This window comes from Jaculus jaculus, chromosome 8 (genome assembly GCF_020740685.1).
Source record: "Jaculus jaculus isolate mJacJac1 chromosome 8, mJacJac1.mat.Y.cur, whole genome shotgun sequence".
NCBI classification, from domain to species: domain Eukaryota; kingdom Metazoa; phylum Chordata; class Mammalia; order Rodentia; family Dipodidae; genus Jaculus; species Jaculus jaculus.
The window spans coordinates 56,190,940-56,218,554 of NC_059109.1; the positions used below are offsets into that span (position 1 = coordinate 56,190,940).

Consider the following 27,615-nt stretch of genomic DNA (forward strand, 5'->3'; position numbering starts at 1 on the left):
CTTTCCTTCTGTAAGTTCCTTGTCATGAGGTAACTAATAAAGCATTACAGTCGTAAGATCTTTAAATATTCCACTGAAATAATAACCCTAATATAATGCATTAACATTTCCCTTTGAGAAGCAAAGAGAAATTCTACTGAGGCAAATATTTGAGATAACTAAAAAAACTTAACCATTTTGTGGAAATTTAAAATATACTCACAAACTTCTCTTTCCTACCAATATTAATGAATGTATTTTGGCCTTTTCTTATTGACTGACTCATTATATTGTATATCAACTATATGATCAGGGTTAACAGGGACAGTTTAGCTTGTTAATTTTTAATATTTTATTTTTATTTATTTTTATTTATTTATCTATCTGTCAGAGAGAAAGAGGGAGAGAGACAGAGAGAGGGAGTGGGAAGGAGAGAGAGAATGGGCTCACTAGGGCTTCCAGCCACTGCAAACGAACTCCAGATGCATGTACCTCTTTGTGAATGTGGCCTTATGTGGGTCCTGGGGAATTGAATCTGGACCATTAGGCCTTGCATGTAAGTGCCTGAACCACTTAACCCTCCTTCCCAGCCCACAAATACAAATTCGTTAATTACTCTGTTTTCAAAATGTCCAATTTAGGGCTGGAGAGATGGCTCAGCAGTTAAAGTGCTTGCCTACAATGCCTAACAACCCAGGTTTCATTCACTAGTACCCACATAAAGCCAGATACAAAGTGGTGCATGTGTCTAGAGTTCATTTGCAACAGCTAGAGGCCCTGACATGCCCATTCTGTCTCTCTTTATCTCTCTCTGCTTGCAAATAAATAAAAATATTTAAAATTTATTCCAATATATTCTTTGGCAGCATTCTCCACAATTTCATGTTTCATCTACTTACCCAGTACTGTATACAAGGTCAGCAACAACACAGAATAGTAGAAGATGTTTATTTTGCTCAAGACATGAAGTGAAAATGAAGTCATATTTATAAATCCTGGAGGCTCTAAATAGAATAAATTTAAAACAATTCAGTAAACACATGCAACGTTTATTTCTTTATAACATGTTCTCTAAGATTTCCATGGGTGAGCTAATCCATACTCAGCAAATCTTTTGTTATATGGTAACTATACAGATAACACTTCAAATTCAGAATCCTAGGAAGCCAGTATAGATAGAACTACGGATAGCTGAAAGTTCAGAGAAACTATTTAGTTACAAGATATCTTACATACAGCTAGATAAAAAGGAATGTATCATTAGATTTTATTTACTAACACATTAAATTCATACATACATATTACAACTGCAAAAACAGACATTCCTTCTAGAGGCCTACACTATTTTATCCTCATGTAGGTTTAAAAGATAGTACTATGTTCAAAAGATGATCAAGTCTATTTACCACAGGATTTAGTATCCAAGTATATAAGCTGCCAAAAGATTCATCAAATATATCAAAATTTCTTATTTGAATCTCAAATAAAAGTATCTGTCTAACTAGCCCTTTCACATATAGGACACAGTGTATAATTCCCAGCAGTTCTATCATTCCAACTGAAGGGCAAGCATAAAGCTCTCAAAATTGATATAGTCTTCTAAAATAGTGCCCAAGATTTCAAATGTAAGTCCTTCCCACTGAGACTCCATGCTGTGGCCACAAATCTTTAGCATTAGGCTGTTATTTCACTTCACGCACATGGCTGGTCATAAAGCAGTCAGCAGAAGACTTTGACACAAAACCCAGTGCACAATGAGCAACAGTCAGGGACAAAACAGAGAAAGAGACCTGGAGAGATGTCTTCGTGGTTAAGGCACTTGCCTACGAAGCCTGAGGATCCAGGTTCGATTCCCCATACCCACATGAGCCAGATGCAGGGGGTGCATTCATCTGGAATTCATTGGCAATGGCTGGAGGCCCTGGTATGCCCAAATTCATTCATTCTCCCCCCGCCTTCCTCTCTGTTTCTCTCTCAAAATAAAATAAGTTAAAAAAAAAAAAAACAGAAGAAGATACCTGATGTATGTCTGATAACATATATCTCTGCTAATAAGCCAACATACTCATTTATAACATTATTCTATCTATTGACAGTTAATTTTACATAAAACCTGATAATACATAACTTTTCTCATTTGGTTAATTTCTCAACTGTTTTTTTTTTTCAACTCTGGTGCTTTTCTAAGTATTCATCTGGTTGATTAAAAAAATACATTTTGGGCTGGAGAGGTGGCCTAGCGGTTAAGCGCTTGCCTGTGAAGCCTAAGGACCCCGGTTCGAGGCTCGGTTCCCCAGGTCCCACGTTAGCCAGATGCACAAGGGGGCGCACGCGTCTGGAGTTCGTTTGCAGAGGCTGGAAGCCCTGGCGCGCCCATTCTCTCTCTCTCCCTCTATCTGTCTTTCTCTCTGTGTCTGTCGCTCTCAAATAAATAAATAAAAAATTTTATAAAAAAAAAAATACATTTTAAGTGGTGAACTAAGATGACTGCCTACTTAAGTACAGATTGGTGTTGGGGATGTAGCTCAGTGACCTAATATCTGCTTTGTGTACGTAAGGAGCTGGGTTTGATCACCAGAGCCACCAAAACAAAACAGAACAAAATATATAATTAAATCATCACTTTGTGTGATGGCCTTATGTGGGTACTGAAGAACTGAACCCAGGCTGTCAGACTTTGCAAGCAAGTACCTTTAACTGCTAAATCAACTCTCCAGCCCAAGATTTCTGCTTTTTTTTTTTTAATTTTTTTGTTCATTTTTTATTTATTTATTTGAGAGCGACAGACATAGAGAGAAAGACAGATGGAGAGAGAGAGAGAGAATGGGCGCGCCAGGGCTTCCAGCCTCTGCAAACAAACTCCAGACACGTGCGCCCCCTTGTGCATCTGGCTAACGTGGGACCTGGGGAACTGAGCCTCGAACCGGGGTCCTTAGGCTTCACAGGCAAGTGCTTAACCACTAAGCCATCTCTCCAGCCCAGATTTCTGCTTTTTAACCCAAGAAGCCACTAGCTTAGAAGCTGTTAAGTCTCTGGTGGAAGTGGATGCTGGATGAGTGCCATGACAGGGGGAATTGGCACATGTCAAAGGGAATGAATTAGATGGAGAGACTGAATATAGAGGCACAAGTGAGAAGGCTGTCAGGAATCTAGTGAGGTAGTGGTACTGACAAGGAATTTCATGATCCCTCAAAAGTAAGAGAAACGTTTGAAGAAAGAATTAATGGGGTATTGATAATATGTTGACATTAGGGAGTAAAGACTAAAGATTACTGAAAAATGATAGCCAGGTGTGATGACACATGCCTTTAATCCCTGCACTCAGGGAGGCAGAGGTAAGAGGTTTGCCATGATTTCGAGTTCACCCTGAGACTACATAGTGAGTTCCAGGTCAGCCTAAGCTAGAGTGAGACCCTACTTCAAAAAAAAAAAAAAAGAAAAGAAAAAGAAAAAGAAAAAGAAAAAGAAAAAGAAAAAGAAAAAGAAAAAGAAAAAGAAAAAGAAAAAGAAAAAGAAAGAAAGAATATATAATGATGCCATGAAGAGATATAAGAAAATCAAACCTGCAAGGGGAGTGAGTAGGTGAGGGATGTCAGAGTTATCTTTGTAGAAAGATCTAGCAGCCACTTGAAGACCCAGTAAGAGAGATCAGGAACAGATATTAAACTTTGAATAGCTTCTAGGATGTAGTATTGAGGCAATGGGGTTTTCCAAAGGAGTAATGTTTAAAGAGAAAAAAAAGGAGTTAGCTGACCTAGGCTTAAGAGAAAAATGTATGAAGGAAAGAAAGGATCCATCAGAAAAGAAGGGGAGAGAGAATAGTACAGTAACAAGGACATATCACAAGGAGGGTTTTTATTGTTTATTTTTATTCAAAGAAAGGATGACTTTATTTCTGCTTGTGTGCAATGTGTTGTGTGTTTGTTGTATGTGCAGTATAGGCATATGTATGTGCCCTTGAAGTGGCCCTGTGGCAGAAGTGCGATGGCCAGAGTGAAAAATCGGTGCCCCACTCCATCACTCTTCTGCCTGCTCTCGTTTTGAGCTGGAATCTCTTACTGATTCCAGAGCTTGCGGTGCTCCGAAGATGCTCTTGTCTCTACTCCCTGTGGCACTCACTATAGGTACATGCATGTGTGCCCATGCCCAGCTGTTTTTGGCTGGAGATCTGAACTGGGGCAGTTTAAGACCCCTCAAACCCTCAAGCTTATTATGCAGGAAGCATGTTTAACTGCTGAGCTATCTCTCCAACCTCAAGGAAAGGATTAATGACGCCTTTACTCCCAGCACTCGGGAGGCCAGGTAGGAGGATCGCCAAGAGTTCACGGCTGCAAAAAACAAACAAAAAAAGAACATGTCCAGTGTTCAAACAAGAGCAAGGCAGCAGGCCAGCAACTGATCAGGCACGTAGTGAACTTAAGACCCGGATGTTCTTCCTTCTTCCTTTCCCACATGTGAACCATGGAGCAGTTTGGGACTCTGTCTGTACCTGCCATTCAAATGATTTTTGTTCTTTTTCCTAAGTAGGTATTGAACCCAGGGCCTCACAATGCTAGGCAAGCTCTCTACCACTGAGCCATACCCCCCTCCATGCCCCCAGCCTTTAAATGGTTAAGGCAAGAGTTTAAGAGGCAGTAAACAACATTTTGTAGCATGATATGGATAGTGATAGTAAAGCCCTAATCCCTACTACCTCAGAATTTGACTATATTCAGAGATAAGTACTTTAAATAATTAAGATAAGGGCTGGAAAGATGGGTTAGTAGTTAAAGTATCTGACTTATGTAGGTACTGAAGAATTAAACCCAGGCTGTCAGGCTTTGCAAGCAAGTACCTTGGCTGGATGTGGTGGCACATACCTTTAATCTCAGCACTTGGGAGGCTGAGGTAGGAGAATCACGATGAATTCAAGGCCAGCCTGAGACTACATAGTGAATTCCAGGTCAGCCTCAGCTAGGATAAAAAGGAGATTAAGGCAGACGACACAGACCTAAAGATGGACCATGTAAGGACACCCTGAGAAGTAGCTATTTCTAAGCCAAAGAGAGAGGCTTCAGGAAAAGAAAGAAAAGAAAGAAAGAAAGAAAGAAAGAAAGAAAGAGCCTTGATCTGGGACTTATAAGCTACCAAATTGTGAGAAAACAAATTTTAGAGATAGAGAGGGGAAGAGAGGGAGAGGAAGAGAGAGAATTGATGCACCAAGGCCTGCAACCACTGCAAATGAACTCCAGATGCATGTGCCACTTTACTGGGAAATCAAACCTGGGTCAATAGGCTTTGCAGGCAAGCAGTTTAACCACTGGGCCATCTCTCTAGCCCTAATTACCTATTTTTAAATTTTACTTACTTGAGAGAAAGAATAAGAAGATGTATGTGTATAAGCATGCAAGGGCCTCTTGCTCCTATAAAAGAACTTCAGATGCATGTACTACTTTGTTTGCCTGGCTTTACAAAGATATTGGGGAACCAAACCTGGGTGAGCAGGCTTTGCAAGCAAGTGCCTTTAACCACTGAACCATCTTCCCAAGCCCTATATCTTTTTTTGGAGGGGGGGTTCAATGTGGGGTCTCACATTAGCCCAGGCTGACCTGGAATTCATTATGTTGTCTAAGGGTAGCCTTGAACTCATGGCAGTCCTTCTGCCTCTGTCTCCCAAGTGCTGGGATTAAAGGCATACACCAACATGCCTGGCTAATATCTTTTGTTTTAAATATTTTATTTATTTATTTATTTGAGGGGGAGAGACAGAATGGGTGCACCAGGGCCACTACAAACAAACTGCAGATGCATGCATCCCCTTGTTTATCTGGCTTACATGGGTCCTGAGGAATCAAACCTGGGTCCTTTGGCTTTGCAGGCAAATGCCTTAACCATTAAGCCATCTCTCCAGCCTTATTTTTTTTTTTTTAAGATTCCAGCCCTATATCTTGATTTTCAAAATTTGTCATGCTTATGTTTAAATATACTTTGAAATTAGATTCTTTATTTTTGTTGTTGTTTTTGTTTTTCAAGGTAGGGTGTCACTCTGACCAAGGCTGAACTGGAATTCTCTATGTAGTCTAGGGGTGGCCTCAAACTCATAGTGATCCTCTTATCTCTGCCTCCCGAGTGCTGGGATTAAAGGTGTGCATGACCATATATGACTCTATTTTTTTGTTTGTTTGTTTCTAGCTTTGAACTCCCAGCAATCCTCTTACTTCACACTCCCAAGTGCTGGGATTAAAGGTATACACCACCATGCCTGGCCTTTTTCTTTTTTTAATATTTTTATTTTGAAAAAGAGAGAGAATTGGCGTGCCAGGACCTCAGCTACTGAACTCAAAGTCCAAACGCTTGCGCCACCTAGTGGGCATATGTGACCTTGCACTTGCCTCACCTTTGTGCATCTGGCTTATGTGGAATCTGAAGAGTAGAACATGGGTCCTTAGGTTTTGCAGGCAAGTACTTCAATCACTAAGTCATCTCTTCAGCCCTCTTTTTTGGTTTTTCAAGATAGGGTCTCACTCTAGCCCAGGCTGACCTGGAATTCACTATGTAGTTTCAGGGTGGCCTCGAGCTCACAACGATCCTCCTTCCTCTGCCTCCCAAGTGCTGGGATTAAAGGCATGAGCCACCATGCCCGGCCATGATATCATTCTTTAACTAGATCTAGTTCAGTAATCAAATGTGCTCTATATGTAAATATACCCAGATTGGTGTAACTTCCTTTCTAAATGTATTAATCACCTATGTGATAGCCAAAGCCAATTGGAATCATCAGAGCAAAAAGGCCAATATTTTGGGCTGTGCTCCCAGGTCATGAGGCCACTGGAGATGATAGGATACTGCTACAGTGGCCCCCTGCTAAGTCACCTGTATTCCTGATCAGGGAGGATACACAGACCCAGAAACAAAAAATTGGTGTACAGTCTGAAACAGGAGAATCACAACTGAGGGAAAATCAGTCCTCCTGACTTCCCAAAGAAGGGAAAATTACTTGGCCAGCACAGCCTTGACTCATCCTAACATACAGAAAACACCAATATTGGAGAAGCTATAGGACTACTCCTGGGTCCCTAAAGTCTCCTTTGGAGAGCCATTAGTGACCTCCAAAATTAATCCTTGATTAAATTTTAGCTATCTGCTTGGTCTTAAACACTTAGAGAGAAATGTATAACCAAAGATAAAGAGATACCTCAAATATATGAATGGCCTATTAAGTAATACAACAAGAGCTTTCCAAGAATTAAAACAAGCAAAGCCTTAAGACATGTTGTCCCTATCTCTAGTAGTTCTAATTCTATAATAAAGAAAAACAACCACAGATGTCAAAAGGTTATTTTCAAATCTAGATGACTCTTACCAAGGGTTGCTTAATTCAGAAGGCTAATACTGGGAACAACGGTGAAACTCTTCTAATTTGTGTCAGGACATCCTTAAATAAGTCCTGAGCCAAAAATATATTTGTACAGTCTTTAATGGCACCCAATGGTTCTATGCTACCAACCTTTGGCCCTGGCTACCCCAGCACAGATTTAAAAAGGTACATTCTGGAAGGCTATTATACACAATATGGTATCAAAGTTATGTTCCTGATAACTCTGTTAATCTCATCTGTTTTACAAGCCATGCAGAAACAGATTCAGGCCATGTCAGATACTACTGTGCCATTCAATGAACATTTCTGGAAGAAAATCTCAGCCACCTTGTGCTCAGATGGTCCTGAGACAATCTAACTCTGTCTACCTGGGTTTCCTCGAATGCTCCCCAAGGCCTACAAGTCCACAAGAAGGACAACCTTGAAGGCAACCAGTTTGCTGTGCGCTCACTTCTCATTAACTCCTTACTCTTATTGTTTTTCCCCAACATTCTCTTCCAAGACTATCTTCCTGCACTCCATCAATACACTTCTGGGGTCCTTTAGAGTAGTTCCCCTCTCTGGGAGAGTCTAACTGTCCCAAACAACTTTGTTCACGATCTGATGTCATTGCCCCTTGTCCTCTAGCAGAAGTTAGAGTGTCTTCTCATGAGATGGGGGTACAGTTAGGATGACTGACCCCTGAAGGTGAAAAGCATAGGAAAGTTTGCACTTGCTAGAAATCAAAGATGATCTGACTTCTTATCTTGACTAGACCTGTTTTTCCACAAACCAGGAACCCTCCTGGGAGGGAGGTCTTTCATAGGATTTAAACATTGTGGTTGATCAAATTCAGCCCCTGGAACTTGGTTCCAGAACTAAGCTCTTCTTGAGACAGCCCCTAGCCCTAACCAACCAGTGGGCCCTCTGGTTTACCTGAGCCAGAAGATAGCCCATCCCCACAAGGTCATAAATACCTTTGCAAGGGAAAGGCAGGCTCTCTGATCACCTGGAAACTTCCAGCTATGAGTGAGTTTTTCCCTTGGCTGGGCCTGCGCTGCCTGGGCCCACCAGGCCCAGGCCCAGTCAGGAGGGGTTTGGCTTAAGCCTTAGCCCAGACCCAGCAAGGAGGGTCCCCTAGCCCTTACTCTCCACATGGGCCCTTTCTCCCCTCCATCTTCCCACATGGCAGGAGCTCCTTTAACTTTCTCTTTTCTTTCCACACTTTTTTCCCCAGGCCCTCCACGAGGGATCTCTAGTCAATGTGGGTACCTTTCCTTGGCTCTATACTTCCCTCAATAAATATAATGATTTACTTTAAAAAAAAAAAAAAAAAAAGAGGGCTGGAGAGATGGCTTAGCGGTTAAGCACTTGCCTGTGAAGCCTAAGGACCCCGGTTCAAGGCTCGGTTCCCCAGGTCCCACGTTAGCCAGATGCACAAGGGGGCGCACACATCTGGAGTTCGTTTGCAGTGGCTGGAGGCCCTGGGTCGCCCATTCTCTCTCTCTCCCTCTATCTGTCTTTCTCCCTGTGTCTGTCACTCTCAAATAAATAATAAAAAATGAACAAAAAATATTAAAAAAAAAAGATTTGAGCAGAGCAGTACATGATGGAAACAGTTGAAAACTGATGAGAAGTTAATTTAGTTATACCTACATATTTATAACTCTCTAGTACTAGTAACAGTATTAGTGGGGTTTTTTTGTTTGTTTTGTTTTTTGGTTTTTGAAGGTAGGGTTTCACTCTAGTCCAGGCTGACCTGGAATTCACTATGTAGTCTCAGGGTGGCCTTGAACTCATGGTGATCCTCTTACCTCTGCCCGCCCCCCCCCCCCCCAGTGCTGGGATTAAAGGCATGTGCCACCATGCCCAGCTTAGTATTAGTGATTTTATGTAGACACTTATAGAAAGTTGTTTTACTACAAAAGTATATTTTATATAAATTTATTTTTATTTATTTGCAGAGAAAGAGAACCAGACAGACACACACAGTGAGAAAGAGACAGGCAGACATAGAAAGACAAAACAGACAGAAACACAGAGAGACAGATAGACACACATATACAGAGAGACAGAAACAGACAGAGACAGACACTTAGAGAGAGAGAATGACACAGACACATCCATACACAGAGAGCCAGTGAGAGAGAGAGACACACACACACACACAAACAAATGGACACACAGGGACAGATACAGAGAGAGGAAGGAGATGGACACACACAGACAAAGGGAGACACAGAGAGAGACAGACACACAGAGATATATATAAGGGGTAGACATAAGGACACAAAAAGACACAGAGACATACAGAGACAGACACAGAGAGAGAGGGAGACAGACACACACAGAGAGACAGACACACACAAAGACACCAAGAGAGAGTGATGGACAGAGAGAAAGACACACACACGTAGATCCAGACAGAGATGGACAGAGAGAAAGAGAGACAAACACAGAGAAAGAGGCACACACACAGGCAGAAAAAGATACAGACACAGAGACACACACAGAAAGACATACACACAGAGAGACAGAAACACACAGAAAGAGACACAGAGAAACAGAGAAACAGAGACAGACATACACACACACACACACACACACACACACACACACACACAGAGTGAGAGAGAGGAGTAATGGCTTAATGGTTAAGGCGTTTGCCTGCAAAGCCAAAGGGCCCAGATTCGATTCCCTAGGACCCACATTAGCCAGATGCACAAGGGGGTGCATACATATGGAGTTCATTTGCAGTGGCTGGAGGCTCTAGTGAGCCCATCCTCTCTCTCTGTCTTTCCCCCTCTTTCTCTGTCAAATAAATAAATAAATAATTTTTTAAAGTCTTTGCTTGTAAAATCTGAGAGGCTGGGTTCGATTCCCCAGTACCCTTGTAAAGCCAAATGCACAAAGCAGCACATGCATCTGGAGTTCGTTTACAGAGGCAATAGGCCTGGTGTTCCCCTATTCTCATACTCCATCCCTCCCCCACTCTGCTTACAAATAAAAAAAAATAAATAAATAAAAACAGGGCTGGAGAGATGGCTTAGCATTTAAGGTATTTGCCTGCAAAGCCTGAGGATCCAGGTTCTATTTCCCAGAACCCAAGTAAGTCAGATGCACAAGGTCGTACATGCATCTGGAATTTGTTTCCAGCAGCTGAAGGCTCAAATAAATAAATAAATACAATATTTTTAAAAAATAAAATAGCCAAAGCCAGGCGTGGTGTCACATGCCTTTAATCCTAGCACTTGGGAGGCAGAGATAGGCAGATCACCATGAGTTCAAGGCCACCCTGAGACTACATAGTGAATTCCAGGTCAGTTTGGACCAGTGTGAGATCCTACCTTGAAAAACAAAAAATAAAATAAAATAAAATAAAATAGCTGAGCATGGTGACACATACCTTTAATCCCAGCAATTGGGAGGCAGAGGTAGGAGGATCACCATGAGTTCAAGGCCACCCTGAGACTACACAGTGAACTCCAGGTCAGAATGGACTAGAGTAAGACTCGACTTCAAAAAACCCAATAAGTAAATAAATAAATAAATTTTTTTGTTTTGTTTTTCAAGGTGGGGTCTCACTCTAGTTCAGGCTGACCTGGAATTCACTATGTAGTCTCAGGGTGGCCTTGAACTCACAGTAATCCTTCTACCTCTGCCTCATGAGTGCTGGGATTAAAGGCGTGTGCCACAACACCTGGCCTTAAATTTTTTTTTAATTGGCTATTTTGAGCTATATGTGGTTCCCCCTCTCTCTGCTTCCTCCCCACACACCCCATTTTGGAAGACAGCTGTCCTCATTTTACTGCTATGGAATAGGAAGGAAAATGTTTGTTTTTGAGATAAGGTCTAACTCTAGCCCCGACTGACCTGGAACTCACTCTACAACCCAGGCTCCTGAGTGCTAGAATTAAAGGTGGGATCTACCATTCCCAGCTATTTTCCTTTTTAAGATTAGAATATTATAGAGGTTGAGAAGATGGCTCAGCATATAAGAGCACTTGCTGTGAAGCAAGAGGACCTCAGTTCAGTTCCTCAGCACCTATGTAAGCAGCTGGGTATGGCCATGCAAGCCTATATAACTGCAGTCCCCCAGGGAGCAAACACCAAGGAATCACTGGGGCTCACCAGCAAGCCAGTCTCCTTGAAAAAACTGGCAGCTCCATGTTCAGGAAGAGAATCCATCTTAAGAAAACACAGATGAGTTCCAGGAAGACACCTAACATTCTCCTTTGGCCTCCTCACACATACACATGAATACACCACACATACTACATACACATGTGCAAAAACAGTATTATGAAAAGAGTGACCATGTGAAGAATGTGCCTCACCAAGTTTATGAAAAGACAATTCATATTGCTTTTTATTACTTAGTAACAGTAAAGACATTATGTACTGCTTTAAACATCTCCCCCCCAATGAAAGGAAGCATGACTCACCTTTCATCTGTGGGTATGCTAGACACCTAAAAGTAATAAGAATGGTGAGCTGGAGCAGCACAATCAGCACAAAGAGGACCCGGGCCTATGGAGAAAGAAAGGTGAATGTGTGTACACTGGTCTCACTAATACAGATGGAAATGGCCCAGCGTGATGGCGCACGCCTTTAATCCCAACACTCAGGAGGCAGAGGTAGGAAGATTCACCATGAGTTTGAGGCCACCCTGAGACTACATAGGTAATTCCAAGTCAGCCTGGGATAAAGTGAAACCCTACCTCAAGAAAACAAAACAAAGGGTTGGAGAGATGGCTTAGTGATTAAGGCAATTGCCTGCAAAGCCAAAGGACTCAGGTTTGATACCCCAGGACCCACGTAAGCCAGATGTACAAGATGGCACATGCATCTGGAGTTTGTTTGCAGTGGCTAGAGGCCCTGGCATGCCCATTCTCTCTCTCCTTTTGTCTCTCTCAAATAAATAAATAAATAAATAAGGGCTGGAGAGATGGCTTAGCGGTTAAGCGCTTGCCTGTGAAGCCTAAGGACCCCGGTTCGAGGCTCGGTTCCCCAGGTCCCATGTTAGCCAGATGCACAAGGGGGCGCACGTGTCTGGAGTTCGTTTGCAGAGGCTGGAAGCCCTGGCGCGCCCATTCTCTCTCTCTCCCTCTATCTGTCTTTCTCCCTGTGTCTGTCACTCTCAAATAAATAAATAAAAAATGAACAAAAAATATTTATAAAAAATAAATAAATAAATAATAATTTTTTAAAAAAAAAAGATGGAAATGGCATGTCATCCTGTGACATAAGAAGAAATACATATTTTGGTCTTCATCCTCTCCTCCTGGCCATACCACCTAACACTTCTGTAAGTTTGTAAATGATAACAGAAAATAGTAGAACATCTTTTGTCACCATCCTTGAGTGGGAAGTGAAAGGAATGTCATCTGTTACAAGCAACAAGCTACTTTTCACCCACACCTGAGTCTGTATTAATAAAGTGACTTTTGGAAAACCCTCAAGGGGCTTGGTTGCTCGAGGGATCAACTATGTGCTCAGGTTGGACATTTCTGCCTCACATCCTCTCTGCCCTTGCCTTCCAGAGGAGGGAAGAAGGGTGTCAGGTGTAGCTGATCATTGATAGCCAGTAATTTAATTAATCATGCCTCTATACAAACCCTAACTAAAAGATTGGAGACCTTGCAGATTAGTCAATAGATGTGTGAGGAAAGTGGCATATGTCTGAGAGGCCACGGAAGCCCACACCAACCTTCACACCTTACTCTGGCCTCTCTTCTATCTGGCTGATGCGGAGTTATATCAGTCCATAATAAACCAGTAAAGTAAGTAAACTCCCATCCTGAGTTCTGTGAGTCATTTCATTCTGGCAAATCATTAAACCCAAGGAAGGAAGACTTACAAGCCTTTGGTTCACAGCTGGTCCATCAAAAGCACAGATCACACTCTAAGCGTAAAATTAATTGGTATTTGAAGCGGGTGGTGAGGAGGGAAGCCTTGCAGAGTAAAGTAATTAGTGTCAGAGTTCAGTTAAATCATAGGATATCCAATCAGTGTCCACGGACAACTGGAGAACTGTTTAATTTAGAAAACCCCACTCATTTGGCATTAGAGTTGTCATGTGAGCATAGAAACAGAGAGGTTTTGTTTTGATTTAAAAACAATGGGCTGGAGAGATGGTTTAGCGGTTAAGTGCTTGCCTGTGAAGCCTAAGGACCCCGGTTCGAGGCTCGACTCTCCAGGACCCACGTTAGGCAGATGCACAAGGGGGCGCACGCATCTGGAGTTCGTCTGCAGTGGCTGGAAGCCCTGGCGCTCTCATTCTCTCTCTATCTGCCTCTTTCTCTCTCTGTTACTCTCAAATAAATAAATAAAAATGAACAAAATTAAAAGCATTAACAAAAAGTGACTGTAATTGAAATAAACGGTCAAAGAGGTAAAAATATCTTATTTACTGATGAAATTATAAACTGCTTAGCATGACTTTTTCTGAATTTACTTAGACCAATATTGGAGTTTTATTAGTTATAATGAATCATTACATTAAAACTGCCCACTTTCAAGTAGTGTGTGGTGGCTAATACCTGTAGCCCCAGCATTTGGGAGGCAGAGGCAGGAGGATAATTGCAAATTTGAAACCAGTGAGGGCTACATTATTCATTTTATATTCAAAATGGGCCAACAATGCCCATTATTAATTTTTTCTTGATGTAAGCCCAACAGACTGGCCTTTTTTTTTAATGCGAGAGAGTGAGAGAGAGAATTGGCACACCAGGTCCTCCAGCCACTGCAACTGAACTCCAGACACGTGCAACCTTGTGTGCTTGTGTCACCTTGTGCATCTGGCTTATGTGGCATCTGCAGTCGACCATGACTCTTTAGGCTTCGCAGGCAAGTGCCTTAAGTGCTAAGCCATCTCTACATTCCCCCATTATTCATTTTTTTAAAAGCTCAACCACAAAAGTATTAAAAGCAAATCAAATACTAATGATTTGGACTGGAGGGATGGCTTAGCAATTAAGGCATCTGCCTGCAAAGCCAAAGGACCCAGGTTTGATCCCCCAGAACCCACGTTAGCAGGATGCACAAGAGGGCACATGCATTTGGAGTTTCTTGGCAGTAGCTGGAGGCCTGGCATGCCCATTCTCTCTCTCCCTCTTACTCTGTCAAACAAATAAATAAATAAAAATAAGTTGGGTGTGGTGGTGCATGCCTTTAATGCCAGCACTCAGGAAGCAGAGGTAGGAGGATTACCTTGAGTTTGAGGTCAGCCTGAGACCACATAGTGAATTACAGGTCAGCCTGAGCCAGAGTGAGACCCTACCTCAAAAAAGGAAAAGACCAGAACAAATAAATAAAAATTTTAAAAAATACTAATAATTTCACATTTAAAAATATGTTTTCAGTTTTTTATTTATTCATTTGAAAGGGAGACAGAGAGAGAATGAACATAGGCACACCAGAGCCTCCAGCCACTGCAAACCAATTCCAGACACATGTGCCACTCTGTGCATCTGGCTTCATACAGGTACTGGGGGACTGACCCTGGGCCATCAGGCTTTGCAAGCCAGCACCTTCAATTGCTGAGGTATCTCTCTAGCCTCCCACAGGCCTTTTTTTTTTTTTGGTTTTTCAAGGTAGGGTCTCACTCTAGCTCAGGCTGACCTAGAATTCACTAGATAGTCTCAGGGTGGCCTTGAATTCACAGCAATCCTCCTACCTCTGCCTCCCATTGTTTGTTTGTTTGTTTTCTTTCTTTTCATTTTTCATTTGAGAGAGAGAAAGAATAAGTATTCCAGGACCTCTTGCTATTACATGTGAATTCCAGATGCATGCACCACTTTGTGCATCTGGCTTTATGTGGGTACTGGGAAATCAAACCTGGGCATGTAGGCTTTGCAAGCAAGTGCCTTTAACTGCTGAGCCATCTCCCCAGCCTCCTGAATTTGTATTCTATGTTCGTGAAGCTATGCCATAAAGCTGTCTTTGAGAAGTAGAATTAAGGAAGGTTTAAACCTTTTCCTTAACATTTTCATATATATCCTTTTTGTATTTTGTGTTAACTGCCAGATATGGGGGGTAGGACTAGAACATAAATCCTATAGCTTTTCTAAAGACAGTTTAATACTAATTACATTAAAACTATTAACAAAAAAAAACATTAGCTGGGAGTAGTGGCACAGGCCTTTAATCCCACATTGGGGAGGCAGAGGTAGGTGGATCACTGTGAGTTTGAGGCCACCCTGAGACTACAGAGTGAATTCCAGGTCAGCCTGAGAAACAGGAGACTACCTCAAAAAAAACAACAACAACAACAAAAAACACTAAATTGTTTAAGAAGTATTTGTTAACCAAGCAGGAATTAAAAAGCAGGCAGAGATAGGTGGATCTCTGTGAGTTTAAGGCCACCCTGAGATTACATAGTGAATTCCAGGTCAGCCTGGGCCAGAGTGAGACCCTACCTTGAAAAACCAAAAAAAGAAAAAAAAAAAGTAGGAACAGGCTGGGTGTGGTGGCACACATCTTTACCTCCAGCACTTGGGATGCAGAGGTAGGTGGATTGCCTTGGGTTTGAGACCAGACTACATAGTGAATTCCAGGTCAGCCTGCCTGGCCTAGAGTGAGACACTACCTCAAAAAAAAAAAGGGGGGGGGGAATGGAGAGATTGGGACCCACATAAGCCATATGCACAGGGGGTACATGAGTCTGGAGTTTGTTTGCAGTGGCTGGAAGCCCTAGCATGCCCATTCTCTCTCTCTCTCCCCCTCCCTCTCTCAAATAAATAAATAAAACAAAAAGTAAAAATAAACAAGGGCTGGAGCGATGGCTTAGTGGTTAAGGTGCTTGCCTGCAAAGCCAAAGGGCCACAGTTCAAGTCCCCAGCACCCACGTAAGCCAGATGCACAAAGTGGTGCATGCATCTGGAGTTCATTTGCAGTGACTGGAGGCCCCGGCATGCCCATTCTCCGTATCTACCTCTTTTTCTCTCAAAGAAATAAACAACAAAAGAAAATAACTTTGCATTTAATCAAATATAGTAAAAACACATGTAACATTTGACTAAATTGACTCACCACAATGTAGTGGTCAGTAAGGAGAATAAATGATGCCAACGGGTCAAATGTAAGATGAGTATTCTCTTGAACAGAAAATATGTGGTGAGCACTCCTACTTCTTCCAGCAGAATCCTAGTTATAAGCACAGGAGAGAAGTAACTTGTATGCACATTTAAAATGTATAGGTTCTAATTTTACACATTATTTACAAGACAGGTGCTTGACACTATGTGCCCCACTTCCAGAGTTCCTGATGTCATAGGTTTCAGTTGGAACCTAAGGATTTGCATTTCTAAAAATATACCCAGATGATGATGCGTTACTAGTCCAAGAACTACATTGTGATTAATTTAAAGGTCAATATACTACTAGGCTACTGTGGTAGTTTAAACAGATGGCCCCCAATATATTCAGGACTTTTTTGTCTGCCTTTTTTTTTGGGAGGGGGGCAGTACGGTGTCACTCTAGCTAAGACTGACCTGGAATTCGCTATGTAGTTTCAGGGTAGCCTGGAACTCATGGTGATCCTCCTACCTCTGCCTCCTGAGGGCTGGGATTGGCGTGCACCACCACGCCCGGCTCAAGGAATTTATTAAAGTTTGTAATTCAGATCTGCAGCCACCGGCTAGAGGTGTCACCATGGATAGAGCCTAGGCTCCAGCCTTAAGGTGTGGGGGTGGATTTGGAATTCCAGTCTAAAAATAGGCCAAGTGCCTGACCTTGCCTGGAGTTCCTAAGTGGGCTCATTTGTGGTGATGATGTTGGTTCCTCTCTGCTCAGGCCTGTGAAAGTGGGCCAGCTTCTTCTGCCATTATGGAAGTTCCCCTGAATCTGTAAGTTTCAATAAATATCCTTGCCTCCATAATTGTGCCTGATTTAGGAGTTCATCTCAGCGACCTGAGGCTGTCTACTACAGCTACCAAGAACACACATAGGGGGAAAGTAAAATACTAAATAATAGTGATAGGGATTAGTATAGTAACCTTACATGTAGGCAGCTAGTCAAGGTTGTAGTTCCCAAAAGAATAAACAGACATCTGCATGCCTGCCAGAACCGCTAAGCATCAACTTCAGAATGCACACTGACTCCCCAGGATGTCAGGTGACCTATACAAAGTCACCAATCTGTCTAACTCATCAGACTATCAGGAGCCCCTCACATATACATCCAGTCCACCTCGACTTGATGCTCAACTTAATCCCCAAGGGTATAACAAGCTCTGACCCAAGTCACTCATCCCGCCACACACTTTGCGGGGGTCCCTTCCTGGCTTGGGAGCTATTCAGGTTCTGCTTTACTTTGCTAATAAGTTGCTCTACTACTCTATTTGCACATTATTTTTAATATGTTTATTTATTTATTTGGCAGAGAAAGAGGGAGGGAGGGAGGGAGAGAAAGAGAGAGAGAAAGAGAGAGAATAGGCGTGCCATGGCCTCTAGCCACTGCAAATGAACTCCAGATGCATGTGGCCCCTTGTGCATCTGGCTAACGTGGGTCCTTTGGCTTTGCAGGCAGATACCTTAACAGCTAAGCCATCCCTCCACATGTTATTCTTTGAAGGTCCCAAGACAAGAATTCAAGAGCCACTGGCTTGGGGAGTTTTAGTGACTATATAGCATCCAACCCTCTAAACCCTAAGCTAAGCCCATCCAGGGCCAAGAAAGGCTCCATCACTCTCAAAACTGGTAGCAAAAAGTTGTCTTCTTTCATAGATTTTGAAATCAGACTTAACCTGTATTTAAAAGGGCAGAACTTAGGGCTGGAGAGATGGCTTAGTGGTTAAGCACTTGCCTGTGAAGCCTAAGGACCCCGGTTCAAGGCTCGATTCCCCAGGACCCACATTAGCCAGATGCACAAGGGGGCGCACGCATTTGGAATTCATCTGCAGTGGCTGGAGGCACTGGCGCGCCCATTCTCTCTCTCTCTCTCTATCTGCCTCTTTCTCTCTCTATCACTCTCAAATAAATAAATAAAAATAATAAACAAATAAAAGGGCAGAACTTTACCACAAATAAATGAGAGGGTCAGGTTGTCTATTTATATTCAGTAAGTTAAATTTCTTTTTCAAGACAGTGTCTACTATATTATGCAGGCTGACTTCTTGCCTCGGTCTTCTGATGTCTGGGGTTATGCATAGGTGCCAACTCACCAGGCTTCAGGAGATTAAATTTTAAAAGTTATAGATATAAACTTAAAAATAGATCAGAGGTTGCTTGGGGATGAAGATGGAAGGAAAGCACATCCCAAAAGTATTCACTGTAGTGATGGCTTCAAGAATATAGATGCAGGGTAGAGAAAGGAAGGAAGGAGGATACTTAATAGGTTGATATTGTATATATGTAATTACAATGATTGTAATGGGGAGGTAATATGATGGAGAATGGAATTTCAAATGGGAAAGTGTGGGGGTGGAGAGGGAGGGAATTACCATGGGATATATTTTATAATCATGGAAAATGTTAATAAAAATAAAAATAAAAAGAATATAGATGCAGCCGGGCGTGGCGGTGCACGCCTTTAATCCCAGCACTCAGGAGGCAGAGGTAGAAGGATCGCCATGAGTTCAAGGCCACCCTGAAACTACATAGTGAATTCCAGGTCAGCCTGGGCCAGAGTGTGTATGTCAAAACTCATCAAGAAGAGGGCTCAGAAGTGAAGGCACTTGCCTACAAAGCTTAATGACCTGGGTTAGATCCCCCAGTACACATGTTAGAGCCAGATACATAAAGTGGCCCACGTATCTGGAATTCGCTTGCAGTGGTTAGAGGCTCTGGCTCACTTGCTGCTCACTCTCTCTCTTTCTCCCTGTCTGTCTCTTCATGCAAATAAATACATAAAATAAAATAAAATAAAATAAGAATAAAAAAATAAATACATAAAATAGTTTAAAATCAGGACCTTGCAACACTAAATGAGAAATAAAGAAAACAGCCCTTGAACAGAGAAAACAACAAAACCTTATCAAGCCTCTTACCTCTGCCTCCCAAGTGCTGGGATCAAAGCTGTGCACTACAAGCCCACCCTACTTTTTGTAATTTTTTTATGACAATGAGAGAGAGAAAGAACTGGCACACCAGGGCCTCCAGCCACTGGAATCAAACTCCAGATGTGTGTGCCACCTTGTACACATGTGTGACCTTGAGCACTTGTGTCACCATGTGCGTCTGGTTTGTGTGGAGCCTGGAGAGTCAAACATAGGTCCTTAGGCTTCGCAGACAAGTGCCTTAACCACTAAGCCATTTCTCCAGCCCAATAAAAATATCTTTAAACTAGGTTTGATGGTGCACGCCTTTAATTCCAGAGGCAGAGGTAGGAGGATTGATGTGAGTTCGAGGCCACCCTGAGACTACATAGTGAATTGAATTCTAGGTCAGCCTGGACTAGAGTGAAACCCTACCTCACCCCCCCAAAAAAAATTAAAACAATAAAAGGAGACTGGCCAATAGTTGTATATTCTTATTGTCTGTGCAATTTTTTATCTAGTAAAACTCCTGAATGCCCATTTTCAAAATATACCAAATGAATATATTCAAACTTTATTTACTATTAATTAAACTAGTTTCTTTACTAAAAAAAAAAAATCCAAAATCAGGTTATTGTGGCAACAGCCTAATAATTTATATAACAAATTAAAAATGCTGAACTTACCTGGACAATTACTTCTATGGTATATGTCCCATTGCTATAGTTTCTGGGATTCCACTTCAGTATGAAAATAGGACCAGACAAATGAGTAGCTTGGCCTAAATTAATTCCATCAATCTTAACAATGACAGAAGTAATGGAGGATAAGGAAAATGCCAACACTCTAAAAGAAGAACATATATAAAATATATGGTTTTAGGTTTTTAACATAGTTTTTTTTAAAGGACAGTAAAACTATTATAACCTGAAATACACAAGTACAGGTAAAACAATTACATGGCACAACTGAAGGGATCATGTAAAGTTTGGAAAACTGAAAAGGGAAATTAGAAACTATTTTCCTCTAGTCTTTCCTTTTCTCCTTCCCTCTCCTCTTCACCACCACCACAACCTCCCATTGATGTTAGAATTGAACTTGGAACCTTGCACATGCTCAGCAAGTGTTTTACCACAGAGTTAAGTCCTGACCTTCAAGGATTCTTTTGCTTTTAGTTGTTTTTTTTTTTTAGTATTTTATTTATGTATTTATTTGAAAGTGAGAATGGATACACCAGAGTCCCGGGGAATCAAACCTGGGTCCTTAGGTTTCACAGGCAAGTGCCTTAACTGCTAAACTATCTCTCCAGTCCCTGATTTTAAGGTTTTTTTTTGGGGGGGGGCAGTTGAGGTACGGTCTCACTCTAGCTCAGGCTGACCTGGAATTTACTATGTAGTCTCAGGGTAGCATCCAACTCATGGTATCCTATCACCGCTTCTCAAGTGCTGGGATTAAAAGCATGCACCACCACACCCGGCTGAAAACACACTTTTTAAATCTAATGTTGGGCTGGAGAGATGGCTTAGCAGTTAAGGTATTTGTCTAGGAAGCCAAAAGACCCAGGTTCTACTCCCCAGTACCCATGTAAGCCAGATGCAAAAAAACAATAGTAATAATTATCATTATATCTAATGTTAAGCCCATACTCTATTCATTTGGGTTCTTGATGTATGTGCCCAGAAACAAGATCATAACCAGAAATAGGCTACCAAAACTTTAACATTTAACACTTTTGCTAGGTTTACATCAAATAATTGATTGACAGATGACTGTTACTTCACTAGTTATCAAAAATAAATATAGAGATTTAATTAATTAATTTAATTAAAATAAGTAGTTTCACGTTAATTAACAAATGTGTTTAAAGCATAATACCCAAAGTCCTGACAACAGATGGGTGTAAAATGCTCAGGGGTAAATGACACATCTCTACTGCAACCTTCATGGCTCAGGGAACACTGTGGAAGAGGGAGCAGAAACAATCTAACAGTCAGAGGATGGGGTGGAGTTCTGTGGAACACTGTCTTGTGGACATGAAGTAGCTGTTGCATTCATGACACCATAGTGACTGTTACTACATGCCTAAAACCTGCACAATATTAAGCCATCAACATTCTATCATGGATGGTGGGGGAAAGACCAAGAAAATAAGACATCAAAATAGAATATAGAAAAATCACAAAGAAGGGGTTAAGTAGAGGGGGACAGGGTAGGAAGACATCAACAGAAGATAATGAGAGGGGATTGTGATCAAAAAACATTATGTACATGTTTTAAAATTGTCAATGAGAAGAATCTTGGCACTCATATTGCTTAGTAACATTATAAATTAGTATTTTGTTTGTTTTGAGTCCAGGGTCTCTCACTCTCACCCAGGCTGGCTTTGAACTCACAGCAATCACTTTACCTCAGTCTTCTGAGTGCTGGGATCAAAGACATACACCACCACACCTGGCTTCAAAATCTGTTTTCAAAAGTAATTGGGTGCCTGGTACACTGTTGGTGGGAATGTAAAATGGTATAAGTCACCATCAAAAATAGTGGCTATGGGTTGGAGAGATGGCTTAGTGGTTAAGCATTTGCCTGTGAAGCCTAAGGACCCCAGTTCGAGACTCAATTTCCTAGTACCCACATAAACCAGATGCACAAGATGGCACATGCATTTGGAGTTTGTCTGCAGTGGACAGAGGCCCTGGTGTGCCCATATTTTTTCATTTTCTTTCTCTCTTTCTCTCTGCCTCTTTCTGTCTGTCTGTCTCTCTCAAATAAATTAAAAAAAAAAACTAGTGGCTAGAGCCAGACATGGTGGTGCACACCTTTAATCCCAGCACTTGGGAGACAGAGGTAGAAAGATTGCTGTGAGTTTGAGGCCAGCCCAAGGCTACAGATTGAATGCCAGGTCAGCCTGGGGTAGAGTGAGATTCTACCTCATTACAAAAAAAAAAAAAAAAAAGTTGTATGTTCTGTGTTGAAAGAAAAAAAAGGATTAGATTTTACCTTCCCAATATATAAAAGTATGCCTAGAATAAAAAGCAGAACATACTTATAATCCACTGCTCTATTTTCTGAAAGTTGTTATATAGGATTGTTTTACTTTCTGCCTCAGCCTCCCAAGTCTAGGCTTACAGGTACTTGTATTACTTTTCAAAACAAAATTTAAGCGTAGGTTTTCCTTTTTTTTTGGTTTTTCAAGGGTCTCACTCTGGTCCAGGCTGACCTGGAATTCATTATGTAGTCTCAGGATGGCCTTGAACTCACAGCAATATTCCTCGCTCTGCCTCCCCAGTGCTAGGATTAAAGGTGTGTACTGCCATGCCCGGCTTGAGTCTATTTCTAAAAAATATTTTATTTAGCTGGGCCTGGGCTAGAGTGAGACCCTATCTTGAAAAACCAAATATATGTATATACATATACATATACGTATACATATACGTATATGTGTGTGTGTGTGTGTGTGTGTGTGTGTGTGTGTGTGTGTATGAATTTATTTGAGAAAGAAAGAAATGGAGATAGAGAGAGAGAATGGGTGCACCAGAGCCTACAGCCACTGCAAACTAACTCCAGACACATGCACCACCTAGTGCATTTGGCTGATCTGAGGAATAAAATCTGGGTTCTTAGGCTTTGCAGGCAAGCGCATTAACAGCTAAGCCATCTCTCTAGCTCCAGTGTTTTGTTTTGTTTTTTTTGAGCGTCTTTATGTTTTCAGTATATAGACCTTTCAATTCCTTGGTTAGTGTTATTCCAAGGTATTTGAATTTTTTGTGGCTATTGAAAATGGGACAGCCTCACTGATTTCTTTCTCTGTATATTTATCTTTTGTGTATAGGAAGGCTACTGATTTTTGTGTATTGATTTTGCAAAGAAACTCCAGACATATGATGCCTTTTTGTGCATCTGGCTTTATGTGGGCACTGGGGAATCAAACTCAGATCATTAGGTTCTGTAGGCAAGAGCTTCAACCACTGAACTATCTCTCTAGCCCTTAAGCATATTTTTTTAAATATTTGATTGGTTTTTTTTTTTTTATTTATTTGAAAGAGAGTGAAAGAGAGAATGAATAGGCAAGCCAGGGCCTTAGACACTACAGATGAACTCCAGATGCATGTGCCACTTTGTGCATCTGGCTTACGTGGGTACTGGGGAATCGAAGCTGGGTCCTTAAGCTTTACAGGCAAGTACCTTAACCGCTAAGCCTTCTCTCCAGATCCCTTTGAGTGTATTTGTTTGTTTGTTTTGTTTTTGTTTTTGTTTTTTGAGGTAAAGTCTCACTCTAGCTCAGGCTGCCCTGGAATTCACTATGTAGTCCCATGGTGACTTCAAACTCATGGCGATCCTCTTACTTCTGCCTCCCAAATGCTGGGATTAAAGGCATGTGCCACCACTTGAGTGCATTTTTAAAAAATATTTTTATTCATTTGTGAGGGGAGAGAGAAGGAAGGAGAGAGAGAATATGAGCACACCAGGGCTTTTTGCCACTGCAAACAAACTCCAGATACATGCGCTATTTAGTGCATCTGACTTCACGTGGGTACTGGGGAACTGAACCCAGGCTGGCAGGCTTTGCAAGCAAGAGCCTTTAACTGCTGAGCCATGATAAACCAGCCCAAAAGTGTGTGTGGGTGTGTATACACATACATATGTATACATATATATTTAATATTTATGTAATTATGAGACAGCACACAAGATAGAGAGAAAGAGAAAAATGAGCATACCAGGGCATCTAGCCACTGCAAGCAAACTCCAGAAGCACATGACATCATGTGCATCTGGCTTATGTGAGTTCTGTGGATTTGAACCTGGGTACTTAGGCTTTGCAAGCAAGTGCTTTAACTGCTAAGCCAACTCTTCAGCTTCCCCTCAAGAGTATATATTATTTTATTTTTTCTTTATTATTATTGTTATTATTATCAAGAGTATATTTTTAAAATCCCTTTATTTCTGAAAATTATATTTTTTCTTGGAAAAAAGAATAACAATGAAGGCAAGGTATGGTAGCACACACTTTTAATTCCAGCACTGGGAGGCTGAGGTAGGAGGATCCCTATAAGTTCGAGGCCAGCCTGGGGCCACAGAGTGAGTTCCAAGTCAGCCTGGGCTAAAGCGAGAAACCATACCTGGGTGTGGAGGGCGGGAGGAGACCATAATACCTCATTAGAATTATATTCATCTATGTCATCAAACTTATTTGCAAACTAATTTTTCAATTTCATCAAGATTATACAGCTTTTGCTTTTTTGGAAGCCTACATAGCAAAATAGAAAAAATATTTCTGATGCATAATGTAAAATTTAAAAGTAAGAAATTGGTCAAAGTGCTGAGAATCAGGGACTGTTGAATGCTCAGCCATAAATGGGACATTTCTATCACCTTGACCTCCAAAGGTGAAGGACTATCTTGGAAGAGGAGCCACATAAGGGCTGAGGTAGATACTGCTTTTGGAGCATGGCATCACTGATTCACTTCTGAGCTCACAGCAGGCAGCTTTGATTACTGGCTAAAACCTGGACAAGATTAAGCTAGTCAGCAATCTGTCAGGCAGCAGGTTAGTGGTTAATCTTGTCAACTTGATGGGATTTAGAATCACAATGGAAACAAACCTGTGGAGTTGTCTGTGAGGGAATTTCTAGACTAGGCTAACTGAGGTGGTAAATTCTAGCTAACTGCAGGTGGCACCATTCTATGGTCTGGGGCTGTGAACTGTATGAAAAAGATAAAATGAGCTAAGCACACCAGAATTTATCTCTTTGCTTCCGGGCTAAGGAAGTGATGTGACCAGCTTCCACCATGCCTTCCCTGCCACTGTTTCAGTGGTTAAGGCACTTGCCTGCAATGCCTAACAACCTGGGTTCAATTCCCCAGTACCCACATAAAGCCAGATGCACAAAGTGGCACATTGTTTGCAGGGGCTGGAAACCGTGGCATGCCCATTCTCATTCTCTCTCTCTCTCTCCTTCACTCTCTCTCTCTGCTTACAAATAAATAAATAATATTTTAGGGCTGGAGAGATGGCTTAGTGGTTAAGATGCTTGCCTGTGAAGCATAAGAACACATGTTGGAATTACCAGGTCACACATACCCAGACACAAAGTAATGCAAACGTGCAAGGCCACACATGCATGCAAGGTCGCACATGCGCACATGGGGTCACACGTGTCTGAAGTTCATTCACAGAAGCTGCAAGGCCCAGACCCACCCTTTCTCTCACTCTCTCTCAAATATAAAATAATTTTTAAAAATATGTTAAAATGTGTAAAAAAGGCCAGGTATAGTAGTGCATGGGGGCAGTGGTAGGAGGATCACTGTGAGTGTGAGGCACAGAATGAATTCTAGGTCAGACTGGGCTAGAGTGAGACCCTACCTCTAAAAATCCAAAAAAAAAAAAAAAAAAAATTAAAAGTGTAAACAAAAACAAAAAGTCTGGAAAAGGGGCTGAGGAGATTGCTCACTGGTTAAAGGCATTTGCTTTCCTGCCCCAGGTTCAATTCCCCAGCTGACCATATAAAGCTGGACAGCGAGGCAAGCGCAAGGTCCCACTAGCTGGCACAGGCATCTGGAGTTTGATTTCTGTGGCTGAGGCCCTGGCATGCCAATTCTCTCTCTGTGTCACTCTCCCTCTCTCTAAAATATAAAATCAAATCTAGAATATGTCAATAAAAAAGTAAAAGCCCCAGCTATAGCGCTTCTAGGCATATATCCAAAGGACTCATCTCATTTCCTTAGAAGTACATGCTCAACCATGTTTATTGCTGCTCAATTTATAATAGCTGGGAAATGGAACCAGCCTAGATGTCCCTCAACAGATGAGTGGATAATGAAGATGTGGTACATTTATACAATGGAGTTCTACTCAGCGGTAAAGAAAAATGAAGTTATGAAATTTGCAGAAAAATGGATGGACCTGGAAAGGATTATACTAAGTGAGGTAACCCAGACCCAGAAAGCCAAGCGCCACATGTTCTCTCTCATATGTGGATCCTAGCTACAGATGACTGGGCTTCTGCGTGAGAAGGAAAATACTTAGTAGCAGAGGCCAGTAAGTTGAAAAGGAGACATAAAGGGTGGAGAAAGGAAGGGAGGAGGATACTTAATAGGTTGATATTGTATATATGTAATTACAATGATTGTAATGGGGAGGTAATATGATGGAGAATGGAATTTCAAACGGGAAAGTGTGGGGGTGGGGAGGGAGGGAATTACCATGGGATATATTTTATAATCATGGAAAATGTTAATAAAAATTAAAAAAATAAAAAATAAATAAAAAAATAAATAAATTTTAAAAAAAAAGTAAAAGCATTTTTAAAAATCTGGACTAAAATACATAAAAAATAATGGATTATGTGTTTCTAGATAGTTTTAAATTTTCATCAGCTTAAAATATTATATATTTGGGGAGCCAGAAGTATAATTCAATGGCAGAGCACTTGCCTAGCATATGTGAGACCCTACACACACACACACACACACACACACACACACACACACACGGAGTGGCAATGAACCAGTAAGCAATGTATATATGTTCAGGTTATTAAAAAAGTAAAGTAGAAGCCGGGCATGGTGGCACATGCCTTTAATCCCAGCACTCGGGAGGCAGAGGTAGATGGAACACCATGAGTTTGAGGCCACCCTGAGACTCCATAGTGAATTCCAGGTCAGCCTGGGCCAGAGTGAGACCCTACCTCAAACAATGAAATTTAAAAAAAATGTAGCCGGGCATGGTGGTGTACGCCTTTAATCCCAGCACTTGGGAGGCAGAGGTAGGAGGATTGCCATGAGTTCAAGGCCACCCTGAGATGACAGAGTTAATTCCAGGTCAGCCTGGACTAGAGTGAGACCCTACCTCGAAAAACCAAAAAGAAAAAAAAGTAGGATCTTCTAGCTTTTACATGGGATTACAATCACAATGACTTAATTCTCCACTTTATCATTAAAAACAAACTGAAACATACCTGATGTGTGTTGAGTGGAAGAGTCTTTCTAGTGGTTCATGTTTAGCACAACTATAGAGGAGTGGTTTAGGATTGGTGATAAGAACCACGGGCCACTTGCCAAAGCTTAAATCTGCAAAGCTAAAGAGGTCATGATCAAAGGCAAAGATCCGGTACCTAGAAACCAGAGAATAGTAATTTGGTTATTTCACATTGAGAGGGCTTGAAAGTAGGCCAAGGAAGTAGCTCAGTTGGTAGGGTGCTTGCCTATGTGAATCCTTGGTTTGATCCAAAGATCTGTTTAAACTGGGTATGGTAACAGAAGCTTGTAATTCTAGGACTTGGGAAGTACAGAAAATCTTAAATTCAAGGTCATCCTTGGCTA

The 27,615-nt window shown here is 41.5% G+C and overlaps 1 protein-coding gene across 3 annotated transcripts in view; it reads right to left on the reverse strand.

Moving 5' to 3' along the window:
* The window catches only part of Tmem62 (transmembrane protein 62), a 52,438-nt gene that overhangs the window by 4,720 nt on the left and 20,103 nt on the right, over nt 1-27,615 (reverse strand). For all 3 annotated transcript variants that reach the window (XM_045156527.1, XM_045156529.1, XM_045156528.1), the window contains 5 exons: nt 27,252-27,407; nt 19,980-20,139; nt 16,349-16,462; nt 11,761-11,845; nt 879-983 (listed from right to left, as the gene is read on the reverse strand). In XM_045156527.1, the coding sequence (XP_045012462.1) occupies nt 879-983; nt 11,761-11,845; nt 16,349-16,462; nt 19,980-20,139; nt 27,252-27,407 (620 nt within the window). The remainder of the gene's footprint in view (nt 1-878; nt 984-11,760; nt 11,846-16,348; nt 16,463-19,979; nt 20,140-27,251; nt 27,408-27,615) is intronic.